The 18,336-nt window shown below is 39.1% G+C and overlaps 1 protein-coding gene across 1 annotated transcript in view; it reads left to right on the forward strand.

The window, feature by feature from the left end:
* The first annotated feature begins 275 nt into the window (after positions 1-275).
* Nox3 (NADPH oxidase 3) overlaps positions 276-18,336 on the forward strand; it is a 51,329-nt gene continuing 33,268 nt past the window's right edge. Inside the window, exons 1-7 of the mRNA XM_020185055.2 lie at positions 276-323; positions 936-1,031; positions 1,143-1,253; positions 2,170-2,254; positions 9,371-9,516; positions 11,995-12,176; positions 15,560-15,689. Coding sequence (XP_020040644.2) covers positions 276-323; positions 936-1,031; positions 1,143-1,253; positions 2,170-2,254; positions 9,371-9,516; positions 11,995-12,176; positions 15,560-15,689 — 798 coding nt within the window. The remainder of the gene's footprint in view (positions 324-935; positions 1,032-1,142; positions 1,254-2,169; positions 2,255-9,370; positions 9,517-11,994; positions 12,177-15,559; positions 15,690-18,336) is intronic.

The following is an 18,336-nucleotide window of genomic DNA, read 5'->3' on the forward strand; positions in this document are numbered from 1 at the left end:
ACAGCAAGCTTTCTTTTCTTATGAAATCTTTGAAGAAAGGAATCATTAGAGAGAGAGTTGCCTTGTATTTACCCAGGTCATGAAGCATGTCAGATTGGTGACGTGCCTTTGGCAAGACGTCCTTAATTAGAAATTCCTAGAGAGCGGCTCCCAGTAGGTCCTTCCTAAGACAAAAAGACAAAATAATTTAGTAGGGAACTCCTTACAAAGCACATGACATCCAGGCTCAGGTGACAGAAAGAAATAATTTGCTCTTAGCAAATGAGGAAAGTTTCATGATGGTGTGCTGGATTTTGACTGAGACTGTATCCATCATCGTGGTAGTAAGTATCATTTTTGTTATTCAGTTTTAGATACATTTACTGAACAGACCCTAATTTTTAGGACAACTTGTATAATAACATTAAAATCTTGAAATGTTACTTTAGTTAAAAGGGCAAAATTTGTTAGCAAACATTCAATAGGTAAGTTTAATTTACCCTTACAGAATTGTGCAAAGTTGTGTTCCAACTGAGTTCATCTTTAATTATTTTTAAAGTCAAGTAGTTTGTGTTTGCATAATGTATGAGTCTTTCTCTAAATCAAATGAAGTCTTTGAATTAGTCTATGAAATTAGAATTTTTCTAGAGTGCTTTAAAGATTTCCTCCTTGTCATCCTTGTCAAGGAATGTTGACTAAGACAGTTTTGTGCTTTTCATTAAATTACTTGAAGCTGATCCATATGTGTGTAAAATCTTTTTTATAAAGTTAATAACTTCTTACCATCTGTAATCACCACTAAAAAAACTAATCTGTGAGAAATTACTGTATGGAATAATTCTGATTAATAGTAAGAAGAGTTCTATTTCATTGTAAAAGAAGAACCCAAAGTGATTTTTGAGTAGAGGAAAAGGTTGAAATAATATTTATGGGGTCTCTTTTTCATTCTACTCTAGCTCTCATGGCTGGGCATGAATTTATATCTGTTTATCGACACATACTATTGGTATGAAGAAGAAGAGTCATTCGTTTACACACGAGTTATTCTGGGTGTAAGTAGAGTTGGTGCAATGCATGTTTGGTTCAGAAAAAGAAATGCATTCTATTTTTCCTGGCTTCCTTATTTCACTGTGTCTCCTTTTTGTATCTTTGCCTATGGACAGTCGACCCTGGCATGGGCACGAGCATCTGCAGTATGCCTGAATTTTAACTGCATGCTAGTTCTCCTACCTATCAGTCGAAACCTTATTTCATTTGTGAGAAGAACAAGTATTGTAAGTACCAAAATATTTGAAATTAGTCTAGTTGTTATGACATGCATGTGCTTATTGTAAACAAAGATGTATTTTACTATGAAACAATCAGTAATTCTGTTTAAATTGATTAAATGCAAAATCATTGCATCAAATTTGACTTTGGTGTTTGTTGTTGACTTCTCATATGACATTAGACTCATTGCTCAACCTTTTCCCCCATGGAGATGTAAGCATTGTTAACAGTTTGAACCATTACTATTTCTGATTGAAGGAAGACAAACAGTTGAGACAAATGTCACTCAGGAAACATCCAAGCTCTTACCACAGTCACACTTCTAGGACCTAGACTCCAATATGTTGACTTTAACACCAACCAGCCATAATGGGACTTTTCCTAATCATAATAATTTCACTGTGCTGAGTACTTACCTGTGTTTCCTGTCAAACAGAAGAACATACAAAAATAAGAACTTCAATAATGTTTATAAGCAGAAATAATTTATTATGGAATCATCATGATTTAATGAAAATTAGATATAGATGTATTTAGTACCTTTCTTTGTGTAATAACGAATAAATTGCAGACTACTTAAACTGCATGGCTGAGGGTGATGACTGTCACATTCATTTTTTAAGTAAAGAATCTGAATGAGGCATGGATTTAGGAAGGTTTATTCAAGAGTTTTGAGTTATAGCAAGAGCACTACTAATTTATTCATTTTTATTCAGCTGAAATTTCAGCAAAGCAAGTAATAACCATTTGTTTTGCTGCTTGACTAACTACCACTAACTTTTTTGTGTTCTGTAGCCCCACTTAAAAGCAATGAAAAGGCAGAGCTTGGGTCCTACTCTCTTAACTTCATGACATTGTTACCCCTGTGATTTTGTCGAAATTAGACATCTACTTGCTTATTTATTATTTTTGTTACTCTAGTGCTTCAGAGGACCGTGGAGGAGACAATTAGACAAAAACCTCAAATTCCACAAACTGGTGGCTTATGGCATAGCTGTTAATGCAAGTAAGTATTTATTAATTGACTAATGGACTTTATAATATCTAATGCCTAACTTTATAGTTTTGTTTTAATCCTAAGTCTTGTCCTTAGGTGAAAAGAATTTTCGCCCTCCATCTGACCACATAAACCTTTTACAAATGGGTTTTTGAGTTTCTAATTTGTACTCACATGAATTTCTCCATACCTGATGTCAATCTATCAAAAAAAAGTTGGTGAAATTTTCTTTCCATTTCCAGACAACATGGCTTGTTGATAATACAATGATAAATTCCTGCTTAAAAAATGAACACTTTGTTATTCAATATAATTCACATCAGAAATAAAATTGACCTATGCTCAAAATCTCACTCACTCACAGTCAGAGGAAAATGAATGTCAAGTGGTATCAGATGCAATAAAAAAAGAAAAAAAGAAAGGTCATGTGAACCAGGTTCTGGATAGTATTGAGCTAGTAGGCATAAAAGGATCTTAGAAAGATATGAATATAGATTATATATCAATAAAGATTGGCATATAAAGTGTTATTGGTATTTTTATACTTCTAATTCAAGTAGAAATTAACATCTAAGTCAAAGGTTAGACACTTGTGAAGAAGAAAAGAGGAGGGAACAATAAGCAACTGGCTTATGGGGAAAAAAAGGCATCAGAATAAAAGGCTACCAGACCAATAAAGAGTTATGATTCAAGACTGTTTCCCTCAAACTAATTTAACTATAAAATGTTTTCCTCATTTGTTTTTATCCTCTCATGCATAAAAAATAGCAGAGTAAAAGGAACACTCAAAACAAATGTGAATTTAATTAAGCAACAAGACATGACAGACGGTGCCCAAGTGCCAATTAACACAACTTTGGGTGCGCAGTGAGACATGAGGGGAAGATTCTCCCCATTGATCGTCTTCAACGCCAGATTAAACCAACCCACAAAATGCTTCACAGATGGTCTTTGTGGTTTGTCAGGAAGTAAGGGTAAGAAGTCAGTGTGTCCCAAGGAAAATGAGCTGAGGGATGGAGGGCAAAGAATAAAGCTGGTTCACTCTCCGGTCCCAAGGCCTAGAGCAGGACAGAGTCAATCCCTATGCGAAGAGCCTTTGAAGAATGAGGCAGGCATGAGGAATGGGAACTCAGGAAGCAGATTTCAGCTCAGAAATGAAACTCTTCTCCAGACACTGGAAATATCTAAAATCAGAATCAGAGTCTCCTAAGTGCATTGAGTTCTCAGTAGTGGGTAGTGTTCAAGCAGAGGCTAGAATGCCCCTTGGCTCATCAGAGAAGAATTCAAGGAATCTCTAGGTTTCCTTTAAAAATTTAAGGATCTTTCATTCTGGCATTGAAAGGGGAGATATAACACAGTAAAATGACAAAAAGAACATTATCACTATACCATAGCTTAAAGGCAGAATTGGACTGGAAGAGAAAGTTATAAAGATATTAAAGAGAAAACGGAGAAAAGCCAGCATCAAAACTCATCAGAAAAGCAAGCAGAGAATAAAGGAAGAAAAGTGTTGTGAAATAGCTTTCTCCTTAAACCTCCGGGTACATTTCTTTATATGTAATCATATATCTATAGTACAAATACATCCATAATGCATGTTGAATATCTTCCATGTGTGAGACACCCTGATAGGACCTATAACCTTCTGAAAGCAATATGGTCAGCCTTGATTTAGGAGGGGGCATAACAGTTTGGATAGTAGTTAGCTTGAATCAGATGACCAAGTTATTTTACAACTTTGCTACTAGTTGGTTAGGTGATCTCAGATTAAGTTCCTTATGCCCCCATGTGGAATTAAAAGAACAGCAATACAATTTATCCAGCTCAGTGAAAGGTGCAAATTATTGTCAAGACAGGGCCAACTTGGAAATCTATAGAAGACAATGTCATTTTCTTGCTGCTCTTGCAAATAAGATCAAATCCAAGTTCCACAGCATGGCAGACAGGCTCTGCTGGTATAGTCCCTGTCCCCTGGCCTGTTCTATCTCAGTGCACCCACCTGGGGCAGTATTCAGAGTCTTCTGTGACTCTGTCCAGGCATTCCCTCTGCCTGAAATGTTCTACCTCTCCTTCATGGGTGCATACCACCATATTCAAAACTGAGACAAGGTAATCCTTGTCTCAGACCCTTTGCCTACAGGGTTCATGTCACAATTCCCACCGCTGAGTGGCAATTAAGACTCAGATGGCTTCAGGAGCTGAGACTGTGCCTCTTGCACTTTGGCTTCCCTGCTCCCTGGCACATAACAGGTCCCCAAGAGATTAGATCAAACCAGGATGAGTGGGATCCAACCAGCAGGCAAAAAAAATTGAGGGAATTGCTGGGGAAAATATAAGATGAAAGTACACAAGTTGTTCAGAGAGCTGGAGTGGCCTTGGGTGGATGGAACAATGTTTGGGAATCTTTCAAGAAAATGAAAGATTCACATTCACATTCTGCTGCACAAAAGAAACAAGGATGTTCTTTCTCCCTCTTTCCCTCACCAATCTCTGGAGAGCATCAGTATTCTTACAAGCCACTTTCTCTTGAAGCCCTGCTGCTCTGCCTAGCTCCCAGCATCTCCCGGGGCTCCCTCAACAGGGTCAGAATCTCATCTGGGAGCAAAGTGCCTTCTCCCACACATCCATGGCAACCATCCAGGCTACTGTGGTTTCCAGCTTGGACAAAGGCAGGAGGATGAAAGTAAGCTCTCTGCTTCTCCCAACCCCTGACAAAGCAATTATTGCATTTCACATTAACTAAGAAATGTGGCTGGCAACTGAGCTTTTAGGGGTGAGAAAAAATCCTAAGCCCTGGTTTCATAGATCTACCCTGCTTTTCACATTTTATCCTTTGGTGTATTCTCCAGGGAAAACTGCAGGGTCCCTGAGCTTATTTTATTAGCCTCACCCATTATGCTGCTTTTCAAAAAGCCAACTGGCTTAATAGAGGTGTGTAACCTTGGGAGAAGTGCATCCAGAGAGAACTTCGCATGCCAGCCTCTAATTTCTCATCCGTTCTCCTAGAAGTTAAACTGCAGGCTCTAATTGGTCAGATCATTAAAGGATGCAATTAGAGACTGGGGAAGTAGGCTAGGGAGGAGGAGGGAAGATGCAGGACAATGGTATCTATAATCAAGGGCATCGCCGAAAATGCAGCAACAGGAGCCCTTCTTCCTTTGGCTTCCTGCCTTCCTGCTTGCCTGTCTATGATAAGAGCTCCTGGAGCATTCTCCAACCACTAATAAATCATTTTCAGGGACCTGTAACCCCACTGGTAGAAAAATCGTAGTTTCACAGCTTTTACATTCTTATTAATGTGGATCTTTCTGGATTCCTTGGCCCATGGTAGACCTTGAAGACCCCTCCAATTGAAAAGTAGTTCTTTGAGCCTGTGTTTCCATCGAAGGAGGCTGGAAATAGTGACCCAGGCAGCTCTTTCCGGCAAATTCCACGCCTTGTGTCTGCCAGGTTTCAGGAGTGTACAATTACCCTGAGTGCAGTTCCTGATGAGTTGCTAAAATTAGTTCACAAACATCAATAAACAGAACAGGGGCAGGTTGTGAAAAGAGAGAGCTCAGAATAAAGGCACTAGGAAAAATAAAAATTTGGAGGCCCTGTGGTAAAGGGTCCCAGAGGCACAAACACTTCAGGGTCCAACCCCTAAAGGATTGCTACTTAAACAGTGCTGCAGGAGGTGTTGGGCGCTCCAGATGAGGCTCCACCCCCAGGCGTGCCCAGCAAGATTTATTGCGATTTACAAACGTGTGGCACATGCAGGGTGCCAGATCAATGTGTCTTCTTACCAGAACACAGATTTGAAAAAGTCTGAGCCAGAATCCGGTTGCAGGAGTGCAGCCAGGATTCTTCCCTGGGTCTTTGCTTCCAAAGGCTGCTTAATCAGGAGGTGACTAGCTCCAGAATGACTGTTATCACTGACAGGCAGGCAGAGAGACAGCTAGAACTGACCGCGCTTCCAAGATTCTGCTCAATTATGCTTCCTTTGATCTCCAGAAAAATAAGAAGGAAAGAAAGAAGGAAAAGGAATGTTCTCAGGGCAACTGGCTCTAATTGTAGCTTTTATGGGTTTTTTTGTTCACTCTTCAATAAAAGCTCCTTATTTGAACTCAGAAGTTCACACACCAGTTAAATGTGCATGTGTAGTGCCTCCAAGATTTCTGCTCATTTTTTTTTAATGTTTTTAGTTTTATTTTTTAAATTTTTTATTGGGATATATTCAGTATATGGGGGAGATTCATAGTGACAATTCTGATTAGACTTACATTGTACATTAGTTACATCGCCCCCATTGTCTCTCCCCCTCAACCTTCTCTCCACCCCACTTGAAGCAATTGCAGGAGGTTTCTCAGTTCTCTTTCATATAGGTGTATGAAGTCCATCTACCATATACCATCACCTTAATCTCCTTCTTTCACCCTCTCCCTCCCACTAGTACCCCCTCCACACACACACTGTACCTATTTTACAGTCCTGGTTTTCGTTATTAATATTTAAGTTGATGCTCAAAGGGGTGTCTCAATGTATGCCCTCTGTGGGTGTGCTTTACTTTGGTCCATTCAACCTTTTCCATTGCTCTCCCTTACCCCTTTACCTTCCCCTCCCCATTTTTCAACAGCTTTCCATATATATCCCCTACCTTCACATCTTATGGTATACAACAATACTGATGCTCTAACATTTTTTCCTGTCCCTCCTTCCCCGAGTTCCGTAGAGTGGTTCCACTGTTACAAATGTGTCCTACAGCTGAGTTTGTATATGATCATGCTTGTTTTGTGTATGTGTTTATCTTTGGATCTATATGCTCTTTTAAAAGCACTTTAGTAAGAAAAGAAAATTGTGGAGAAATCCAGTTTCAACACCTTACAGCCTGACACATTGGGTGGATTATGTGTGCCTTGGCCTCTTCCAAGGGCATGACCATGCACATCATGGGAAGTCTGCAGAGGCACCAGAAGGACATCACACACATAGTCAATGGCATTGGATTTATTGCAAGACTGAAGAACCCCCATTAAACCAGTGTTGATTTTGAAAACAGGTTAAAACATGACTTTCATGTTTGCATTACTTTCATATTAACCTGCAGATCCCTTTGGGGTGACAAGTGTCCTGTTAACTCCAGAGAAAGACACAGAAACCACACAGCTAGGAAAGAACTAAGATATCATGGAGTTTCATGCAATTCACCCATTTTACAGATGAGAAAACAGGGGATAAAAGAAATTAGGTAACTAAGAATCATCTACTTCAGTATTCTGCTACATACCACCGTCAAATCAAACAGCACTAAATGATACTGACTAAACGAGGTATCGCACACATTAGCATTTTGCACATCTCTGAAACAACAGTCACTATAACTCATACCGTGATTATTCATATTAAAAAGTTTAAAATTTATAAAGGAAAGAATAGACAATTTCATCTCTGGAAAAGGACAAAAACAATGTCTCTCCTGGTATCTATCGAGACCCGATAACCCTGGATTTGGTGGCTGGTACATCTGTAGCTCTGAGCCAAGGCAAAATCATAATACAACTAAGATCAGGTCTAAGAGGAAAATAAAACGGTTAGGCAAACAAAATGGGCACATGCAGTTTTCATTCTGAGAATCTCTGAGGATCAGTTTGACTCTAAAGTTTGATTCTAGATTTAATTCTAGATTAAAGAAATCAAGTGAGCCATTCAAAGAGGTTTATCTAACTCCATAGGAGAAACTAGTTTTGAACAAACAGTAAGGTCTAGCAATTTTTATATCAGCAGATATAAATATCCAATCAATACATAATTAATTGATTCCCTGAGCCTTTCTTTATCCCTTCCACCTTTCTGCTGTCTCACTGTCACTTAGCAAATAATTATTAAATACTTACTGGTGGATATTCTCAGAAGTTTCTGCTGGCTTTATTTTCCCCTCATTCTTCAACCCCCAGTGGGCAGCCCTGGAGTATTCCATAATCCACCCACAACCTACGTAGATTATAATACTAGTAGGCCCCGCTACTTCTCATGGTGGATGCAGAAAAAGGTAAGAAGAAGTTATCAACTGGGAAATTACCGATATTTTGTGTAATTAATTTGCAGTTCACACTTGAATCTGACCCTAATGGTGGGCATCAACTGACCACCGGCTGTTCCTAAGCAGCAATGTGTCATCCTTTAGATGTAATGACTGCCGGCTTCCAAAGATTTCAGAAGACAGGAGAGTAATATCAGACACAGAATCCTCAGGCCAGATGAAGCTCTTCTCTTCACTTAGAATGTAGACAACACTAATTCTTAGAATTAGATAGCACAGTTAATTCTTAAGACTAGGGAGAGGGCATGTTTGATTGCAGAAATACAGCAATCAATATTTCAATACAGCAGAAATAACCCATGTAAATATATGAGTTTATATGAATGTGTAAAGGCATATAGACCTGTGTGCTAAAATGTATAAAAGGAAAACAGAAAACAGAACATCTGAAAGAGAACAAAAACAGTGCCTCTCTAGCATCATAATACATATCATATAAACATACATTGGAGTATGTATGATGCATAGTATTCTAAAATAATAATATTTTCTAGCTTCTTGAGGAGGTTTAATATTTATAAACCCATTTCTTAAGAATTATATATAATGATGTTCTGACATCATAGAACTTATTTTATTCCTAGAATGATTATATATTTTAAATTAAATTACTTTAATTTGGGGGGGGATGGGACTGGGATTTGAACTCAGAGATTTGAACTTGCAAAGCAGGCACACTACCACTTGAGGCATACCTCCAGTCTGGTTATTTTGGAGTAGGGTCTTGCCAACCATTTGTCCAGGCTGGCCTGGAACCGTGATCCTCTGGATACCAGCCCCCCAAGTAGCCATGATTACAGGCATAAGCCACTGGCGCCCAGCTTTACTTTATTTCCTAATATAGTTAAAGTGAATATGACGAATCATACACCATCTTCAGACACATTGGATCCACTCCTTTCAAGACACTGGGAAAGTGCACAAATAATCACATTTCCTCAGAGTTCACAAAAACCACAACAGAGAAACTTGAGCATAGTATCTGTCAGTGACTACGTTCATGTGATGCATGTCTGATGTTGCCTCCTCCCCCTCCTCATCCTCAGCCATCCACATTGTGGCACATCTGTTCAACTTGGAGCGCTACCACTTGAGCCAGTCAGAGGGTGCTGGTGGACTTCTTGCTGCACTTTCCAAACTTGGCAACACCCCAAATGAGAGCTACCTTAACCCCGTCAGGACCTTTCACACAGTGAGTTCTCGAATGCTAACTCATTTCCTGTCTGAAAAAAAATCCCTCCTTTCCTATCCCTTTCTTGGGAACAATATGTTTCCAAAGCTTTTAATAAAAGAGCTGGAGAGAATTTTCTGCCAAATGTTAAATATCATTTCACCTTTTTCAAAAATTTATTTTTTTGACAATTAATGTTGCTGAGAGGTTATGAGAAAAACATATGCAACTTGATTAATTTATAGCAAAAAGACATATTCAGTACTTAAGAAATGCTATAACCCGATAAAGCCCTAATATTTTAAATTTTAAAAGCAGCTCATGATCAGATTTTTTCACAGATATCTAACAAAGCATGTGAGGTGATGTCCACACGAAGGGATTGTAGATTGGATATCCTCATTTTCAATTTGCAAATTGCTTTCTGGAGCTCTTCTCCTATGCCTCATGTTTTGGCACACATGTGAATAGCTGGTTTGCCAAATCAGATTTTGACCAAAGAGGCTAATTTCATAATGAGACCTGCCCGGTTTGTAGGACCACTAATGCTTATCACCAATGTACACAGAGTGGTAGTGCCTTTGGAAACAGAAGACTAAAAGTGCAGCCACAGTATCACACCTTCAGAAATAAAGGCATTCCTCCCCATCAAAACACCCCTATGTCTTTCTCTGTGGCTGACCTAAACTTTTCCCCATGAGCTACCATATTGAAATATGTGTCCCGTACAGTGACCAGGTTAAAAAGAGTCAATTTTGTTCAAGAATATCTTTAAGGTCATATACGCTAGTAATGGGAATTTCTCCAATATTATCTGGGCCATCCCTGTAAAGGACCATTTTGTTCATTTCGCCTTATTTGAACAAGAAAGAAAATTCAAAGTCTGTTTTGGAGGGAATTCTACCAAGTCAAACTCCTAATTATCTCAAGATCCTTTTCAATATCAGGCCATTGATCAAGTTGAACCACCATTCCTTAAATGACAGCAATTAGAAGCACAAATTTCACAGATATAAATCAAAACTACAGATGGGTGCCCTAAGCATGTGAGAATGTCTTTAACATCACTTATTTGAGTCACAACATTTATCTGGGCACCTATTGAGGTTAACGTTCCTTCCCCACTAAGGCTCTTAGAAAATTCACTGTTATATAGAACCCAGAATAAACCTCAACATTTTGAAGAGATTCTATAATAAATAGTATTTAATATAAATAACTTTTAAAGTAATTTAATAAGATAATTAAGCTACTCCCAACATAGTTATTTCAAAATTTTAGAAGCAATACACTATGTAAGTACTAATTAAGCTCAAAAAACCTCTAATTTGGGGTGTTGGAGAGAAACGAGTATCAGTGACATAAAAGTACATTACAGAGTATTTTGAAAGAGATACAGTGGGATTACATTAGAGGATTCATTGCAACTCAGACTAGTCTATAAATGTGTTGCAAGTGGAGCTTTGCTTTAATAGTCAAAGAATAATGATTTGAAATTAGCACATCATATGCTGTAGAAATGGATTTATAAAATGCCTTAATATACTTGTAAAAAAAATCTTTTAAGTGTTTTAGACATACCCCTTTCAATTTTATTTCCACTCCTTGCTCTATGTAGAAAAAAAATAAACACTGGAGAAGTCCCTATCCAAATTACTTCTAAATCTCAAAGCAGCCCAAATTAATGAGGTTTTACTGACAAAAGATATAGTGTGAGTTTATTGAGCTCATGGTTGGCTCAATGATAGGAGCACAATGTATGAATACTAATGAGTAGGCAGGAATATGGGCAACTCACAATAACAACAAAGGGCTTTGTGATTCATATTCTTAAAGGCCATTTAACTATCCCTTCAATTCAGGGGTCAGAATCCTGGCCTTTGGGGAGTAGTCAGGAGGTAAGAACACCTGTACCTTTATTGATCACCTAGGAGTTACCATTCCTTATTCCAGGTCCCCTGAGATGGTGTGAAAGAAATGCAAGTCATGGTACTGCCAATTAAAAAGCAAGAGCAAGGAATAACTACCAGGGGAACCGAGTGTGCAGCTGCTTTATTAGGAATGCCCCTAAGGAACCTCTCAAAAAAATGTGTTTATTAATGTTAAGATGCAATTAAGCATGGTAAGCCACATTTTTATTTTAAAAATTAAAAACGTAAAACGCAGATTTACTTTGCAGCATTTTATCTTAAAATGGTCTCTTTCTATTTTGTCCTAATTTCAATTCAACATAGTAGCTTTGACATGAAAATTAATTTATACCAATGGAAAAATATAATGAGTAGTTTATAAAATTTAGCAGAACAAATCTTCACCGTAAGATGGGATGGAGAAGGAAGAATATGCTCATTTCTTGAGATGTATCTGGATCTTCTTGAAGCTAATATGCTTCTGAGTAATGCATTCTAAGTGATATTTGCTTGGACTCTCCAGTACTGAGTCTAAAAAAGGTAAAAAGTACTAAGATATTAATGTCTTTTCTCTGTTCATTTCTCTTAGAGCACGACCACTGTGTTGTTAACAACAATCGCAGGCAGTTCTGGCCTGGTGATCTCTCTGGCTTTGGTCTTGATCATGACTTCCTCAACTGAGTTCATCAGACAGTTCTCCTATGAGTTGTTCTGGTACACACACCATATTTTCATCATCTTCTTTATCAGTCTGGCTGCCCACGGGGCAGGGTAAGTCCATACTGTGTTCAGTGTGTTAGAATCTTTATCTGAATGAATCTCAAAATAATCCTAGAAAGTCCTTTTGATGGAGAGACACAATAAGCAGTAAGTAAAGGACACATATTATGTCAGAACACACACTCACCGTGCAAACTTCTTTTCATGACAGAAAATAAGCTACCAAGATGGAGAAGTATTACATTTGTTTTTCCTAGCTGACTGTGTTGGTGAGTCTTGACATGTTTATAAGATTCAGGAATTCTAATGAATGCTGGGTGACAGTAGGTCTATGTCTCTTTCAGAACCTGTTTCTGCAATCCAATTTAGATAGGATTAGTCAGGAGATACATTTTTGACAGCCAGATTTCATTTCTGCTTAACCAAAATCAACAGCTAGGCAGCCCAATTTGTGGAAAGCCACAGTGGGAGAGGGCTAGTCTGACCTGAGCTGTCCTTCAGCTCTGCCAGTAGTCATCAGAGTAACCCAGGACAAGTTCTTTAAGGTTTTTTCAGCCTCAGTTTCCCCCATCTGCCCTATGGGATTCCTCTTTGCTTAGGAATCCCATAAGATGCTGTCCTGGCTTTCAACACCTACCTAATACTGCTAACCTCTTAATTTTGAAACTGTACTGGCACCTGAAGTGTTTGAGGGTGCACATTGCATTCACCCTCAAACGGAATGTTTTCATTTCCTTGATTATTAATGAATGGCCGTGGATTAATTAATTGCTGTCTACAAATGAGCTTGTCCATTTTAATTATTTCATAAATTGACACCTTTTCTGTTAAAACTTTCAAAGCACATTGGTAGGAAGGATCAATTTGACCCCACAACAATCCTGTCAAGCAGACACGCTTTTGTCCCATTTCATGAGGAGATTCCACAAGTTCAGAGGGGTAAGCAGTGCACGCAGGTCCCAGGTGAAAGGATGGCAGAGTCAGACCTATGACACCAGTCTTTAGACAACCCCCCTCCTCTACAATTAACAAGCCCTTGAAGAACGGGTCCTCACTTTTTGTCATTTAAACTTTCTCACTTATCCCCTACAAAAATGTAGCCAGCAATGCTGCAAACACCTTGACTTTTTGGGCTTCCTGTGCCAGCAGAAAACCTTCTTCCAGTCTCAATTTTCTAACCCTTGCCTGTGCTGGTCGTGGAGGGTCATAGACCAAGAAGGACCAGAAGGGCAGGTCCACAACTGCAGAAGCTGCCAGGTCTAAGGAGGCCAGGCCTTGGTGACTCTGGGACACACACCAGGCCCTGTGACAACTCTCGGGGACTCAGCAAGTCATCTGCCCTCTCCAAACTCCCTCTCCACAGGAGAGGCCCCTTCCTTCTCAGCATTCCCACTTCTAGAAGGGCCCCATTTCTGTGCTACCACTACCTCTGCCTCATTAGGAACTCCCCTCCCCCCGCCACCACCACCACCATTCCTCAGCTTGTCAGACACTCACACTGTAGAAGGGAGAGTTACTCCTGGGCCTATTTTATCCTAAAAGACTGTCTTCCCTCTGCCAAGTCTTATGCCTAGTCAGTCAACCTTCAGGTTGATTCTGCTAACTCTCCAAAGGCTTTTTTTTTTTTTTTTTTCAGCTTAAAAGTATCTGCAATTGGCTTTTTGGACTGTGAGAATTTCATCCTTCTTTTGTAACTTTTGCTGAGCAGGGTGGACACTGTGTCCCACCCTAGAGATTGTCGGTCCTGCCTTTCTGACCCTGATTTTTCTCCCTATGTCAGATCTCTTGCCCCCTACCACATTCATGAGGCATGTCTATAAGTCCTCTTCACAGAATTCATATGTGCATCTCCCTAAAGCCATATCCCCTGCCTCCACACACTGGTGTATTACAGAACAAGAGGATTTCAGTGGGCAGTGTTTTGTTGAGATTTTTTTTTCATAAGACAAAATATTTTAGTTATTTTAAACCAGTTGGAAGGCTTATTTGGGGATGGGGCTTCATTTCATTTTCTTAGTTTGAGGTATTCTACAACTACTGTTTACAACAGAAGTAATTTGCAAATTCCGTACAAAATACCAAGTAAAAGAGGGATTATTGGAATGTGATAAAGCCCACAAGTCTACCTATGAAGGGATAGTGTAGATAAAGGCATTAAAAAACATTTGAATTCTTTAAGTCCCAAATTTGTGGGATGATCTGAGGACACTTTTTGATAATATAGTGAATGTTGTGGACATTGCCTAACCCCTTGAAAACAAAGCATTAGAATGTATGGATCCGTCTGGTTCCATTCATTATTCACCCTTCCTATGTCTGGGTATCATTTGTACTTTGGAGATTCACAGATAGTTTTGCTCATCTAACTCAAAGGGGTGTTATCAACTTTGGATAACTTCCATAAAACAGACTGGGACAAAGTCCAGCACATCAGTGCTAGCTGACAGGAGGCTGTTCCCAGGGCATGGCATTAGTGCTCCTTCTTCCCGTGCTCTACAATGCAAAAGGGGACCATTACTGCACAGGACATGAGTCTGGGTGATACTGACGCTTCTACCTGTGACAGTACATTGTTTGTCAAAGTAAATCAGTACATCTCACTCATACACACTGAGGAATTGAGCAACTTCCAGGCCATATGGCCTCAATGTCGGGTCCTTTCCTACCAGGCTACCAGTGGGTTCCCTGAGAGTTTGTTCCAAGCAACTTGTCAGAAGTGAATCAGGAGTGCATCTGTGGCAAATAGAATGCATAATGTAACGTAATGTAACGTAATGTAATATAGTATTGTATAACATAGCATAGCATAACATAGGACTCTGTATCCAGTGCTCCATTTATGCAGACTGGCTTCTCTCTCCACTCTTAAATTTATCAATACAGCCTTGAAGACACACTTTATAGTGACCTTTTTTGACCCTGTCAAACACTAAGCCTGTTAGTAGTCACTAGGGGAAAAATACCATTATTCAGGGCACTTCTTTTGACTTCTTAACTTGACAACTTCTAAGTGCTCAGAAACAAACTAAGAACATGGAAGTTAAACCAGTCTGCAAAAGAACCAAATAGTACAAAGTTAGCCAATTAGCCCAAATCAGCAATCAGGACGAGATGAAACCTAATTAAATTCAACAATCTACAAAAGGATGTGTTCAAACAATTTCCTTCATTATGAATTCTCTAATATAGACACTTTCAATTTAACACAGGATACCACAGAGGGGCAATTCTTTTTCTGGGATCTTCAAAGTTACCCAAAGCTTTTTAAATTCCTATTTTTAAAGATGTTAAGAGAAATGACTGACAGCCCAAGTTTTAAGAAATGGAAGTGTTGTTCCAGAGCCCAGTGTAGATATAAATCTGTGGTATAACAAGACTGCACAAAATCAGCTTGACATTTTATGGGGTTTTTTGTTTTTGTCTTTTTAAATAAGTCGGATTATTCGAGGTCAAACTCCAGAGAGTCTCCTGCTGCACAATGTCACCTTCTGTAGAGACCACTATGCTGAGTGGCGTGCAACTGCCCTGTGCCCAGTGCCTCAATTTTCTGGCAAAGAACCTTCGGTAAGAATGAACCCTGAAGCTTTTAAAAATAACTGTCCCTACAGTTAAAATAACGAGAGCCTTTATATGCTTGATAAAAGAACAGCCCATGTCACCACGAGACAAAGCCAACTCTTTATTAAGTGTGCTAATGGAGAAATCTAGTTATGGATAATTTTAAAAGCAGTTTACTGCCAAAAGCACTCTGTTCAGCTTTGAAATGTGTTCTTCTACTTGCACTTAAATATGGATGTCTAAAATTATGGGACTTCACAGCAGCACAGTAATGGTTCTGAAGGAGTTATCCTCTGTACCCCTCATGTCGCTTCCTGTCCCCATGCTTAACTGGCTTCTCCATCCTGAGGATTTAACACATTGCTTCTACAGCTCAAAGTAAGTTATAACCAAATGAGGATCATGTCCTCTTTCTTTCGACAACATTTGGGAGTTTAAAAAGTTAGGATATCCAACGCATTGACATTTTGCTCTAATCCAGCTCTTATAACTAAAACAATGGCAATGTCATCCAAGCATAGACTTAACTAATTTGAGAGGATGACAATGTCCATAGATCTCAAAATAAGATTCTCTGGGTATGTTGTAGGAGAGTTGGTGGCGTAGGTAGTCAGAAATTGTAATTCTATTTGGTCTCCTCCAGTATCTTAGAACAGTGCAAACCATTAAGATCTCTGGATGATACATGAAATAAAACAAATTAAGTCAGTAGGTTAAAGTTAGGAGGAAACAAATACCCTTAAATGAGTGTCATCTAAAAATGGAGGTCTGGGAATGTAGCTCAGTTGTAGACCTCCTGCCTGACATGTGCAAGGCCCTGGGTTCAACACCCAGCACTGCAAAAAAAAGAAGGAATAATAGAATATAACAGTTTATATTGGTGGGAATTTAAGAAATAAAGATGTCAACATTGGAAGAATATAAATAATTGGGTTTTTTTTTAAACCCTTAAATACATTAAATTAAGCACCTAGTTTTGAGAGTAAAACTACTGAGGGAAATGCTTAAAACCAACAGAAGAAAATAGACATGCCTATTAGACTGTGGTTCTTTAATGGCTAATATAGATTGTCTCTGTCTTAAACTCAGCCCTCGGTAGCCACTATCCAGCCTGCATATTAATGAAGAACATGAATGCCTCTCTAAAATTTTCAGCTACAGCATCTCCATAAAAAAATCAATACTCTCCCACACCTCATGAATACAGACCAGGGTCTGCTCCCAGCAGTGTATGCTGTCATTAATTATCATTAAGAGGGAGAAACTTACCCACTCTCTGTTAGCTCTCCCCTGCTACACCACCGTGCACACCCAAACTCATGGTGTCACCCTTTCCCATTATTTTTAATGGACCCTGATCCAAAGCTTGTGTGGGCTGTGCAATTACTGCTTGGCTGAGCTGTACAATATTCACTCTGATGTCTTGAAGACATTGAAGCAGAAAGGCATCCCAAGGACAAGGAAGGCCTCTTGTTCTTCACTGTGCAGTACCCCTTTGCCCCTCTTAACTCAGTGCATTTTCATAATGCTTTATTGATAAAATATTTATCAATTCACCTTCAGTGGTGCACTGAATGCTTTGTATATCACCTTTTGTAAACCGAACTGATCAAAAGAAGCCCCCCCTTACACATGCTGCCTCTCCATTGTACTCATAAGCACACACAAGCCTCCCCATTCCAGGATGGCTCGTGCAATGCAGCCTGAAAAGATGCTTGGTCCTCCTCAGCCAAGGAAGCATCTCCTTCATTTAACTGCAACATCAACAAATAATAAAAAGGCTGATTTTTTTTTTATTACTAAGGAATGATGTCAGTGGTAAGGGAGAAAGATTTAACTAGGGTAGACCAAAGTCAGCCTACTTCCACCAACTAGGTATTACATGCTAACATTTCACTAGACACAGGATGGGCTGTGCCCCCATGAGATCTTATTGTCTAAAAAAAGAGGCTATTCATAAACATGCACATAAAATAAAATCAAAGCCAGCATTTTCTTATTTTCTGGTAGGAATGAAAAACCAGGAGTAAAAGTGGAAGAAACAAGTTTCATTACTGCTGCTTTTAAATCAACATGGTTTTATTTCTATCATAAAATACTCACTGTACTGTGATTTTTTGAGTATTTTTGGAGAAGAAAAAAATAAGGCTAAGAATCCACCGGTATTTTAGCATTAAAGAAACTTAGACACTAAAGAATCCTGCCCCTTTGTTTAAGAGATGGGGAAACTGAGTCCTTGGAGTTCCAAATTCTTGCCTATGGTCACAAGGGGCATGCCCCCACAAAACCACATCAAAAAACCAGAGCACCTGACTCTGTGGCCATGACCTTTCTTCTTTCCTCCCTACAACATGTACTCTGAATCTCTGACCTTCTCCCAAGACTTACGCCAGCTCTCTGCTTCTGTCTATAAGCACATATACCCAACATCGTATTTTCTCTGTGAATAAAGCCAAAGCATTTAAGAGTTTGAAGAGAACTGAAATAATAATTTCCTCCAACAAGTTCCCATTTTACAAAGACAGACAATTTGAACTTAATAAAGTCCAAGATGTGACTGAACACACAGGTTGAGGAATGGTAGCCCTAAGCCCACAGACAAGCTCCACCCAGTCACAGGCCTCTCCTCCTAGGAGCATGGTCTCCATGTCTT

The sequence above is a fragment of the Castor canadensis genome, chromosome 1 (assembly GCF_047511655.1).
Source record: "Castor canadensis chromosome 1, mCasCan1.hap1v2, whole genome shotgun sequence".
Classification (NCBI taxonomy): Eukaryota; Metazoa; Chordata; class Mammalia; order Rodentia; family Castoridae; genus Castor; species Castor canadensis.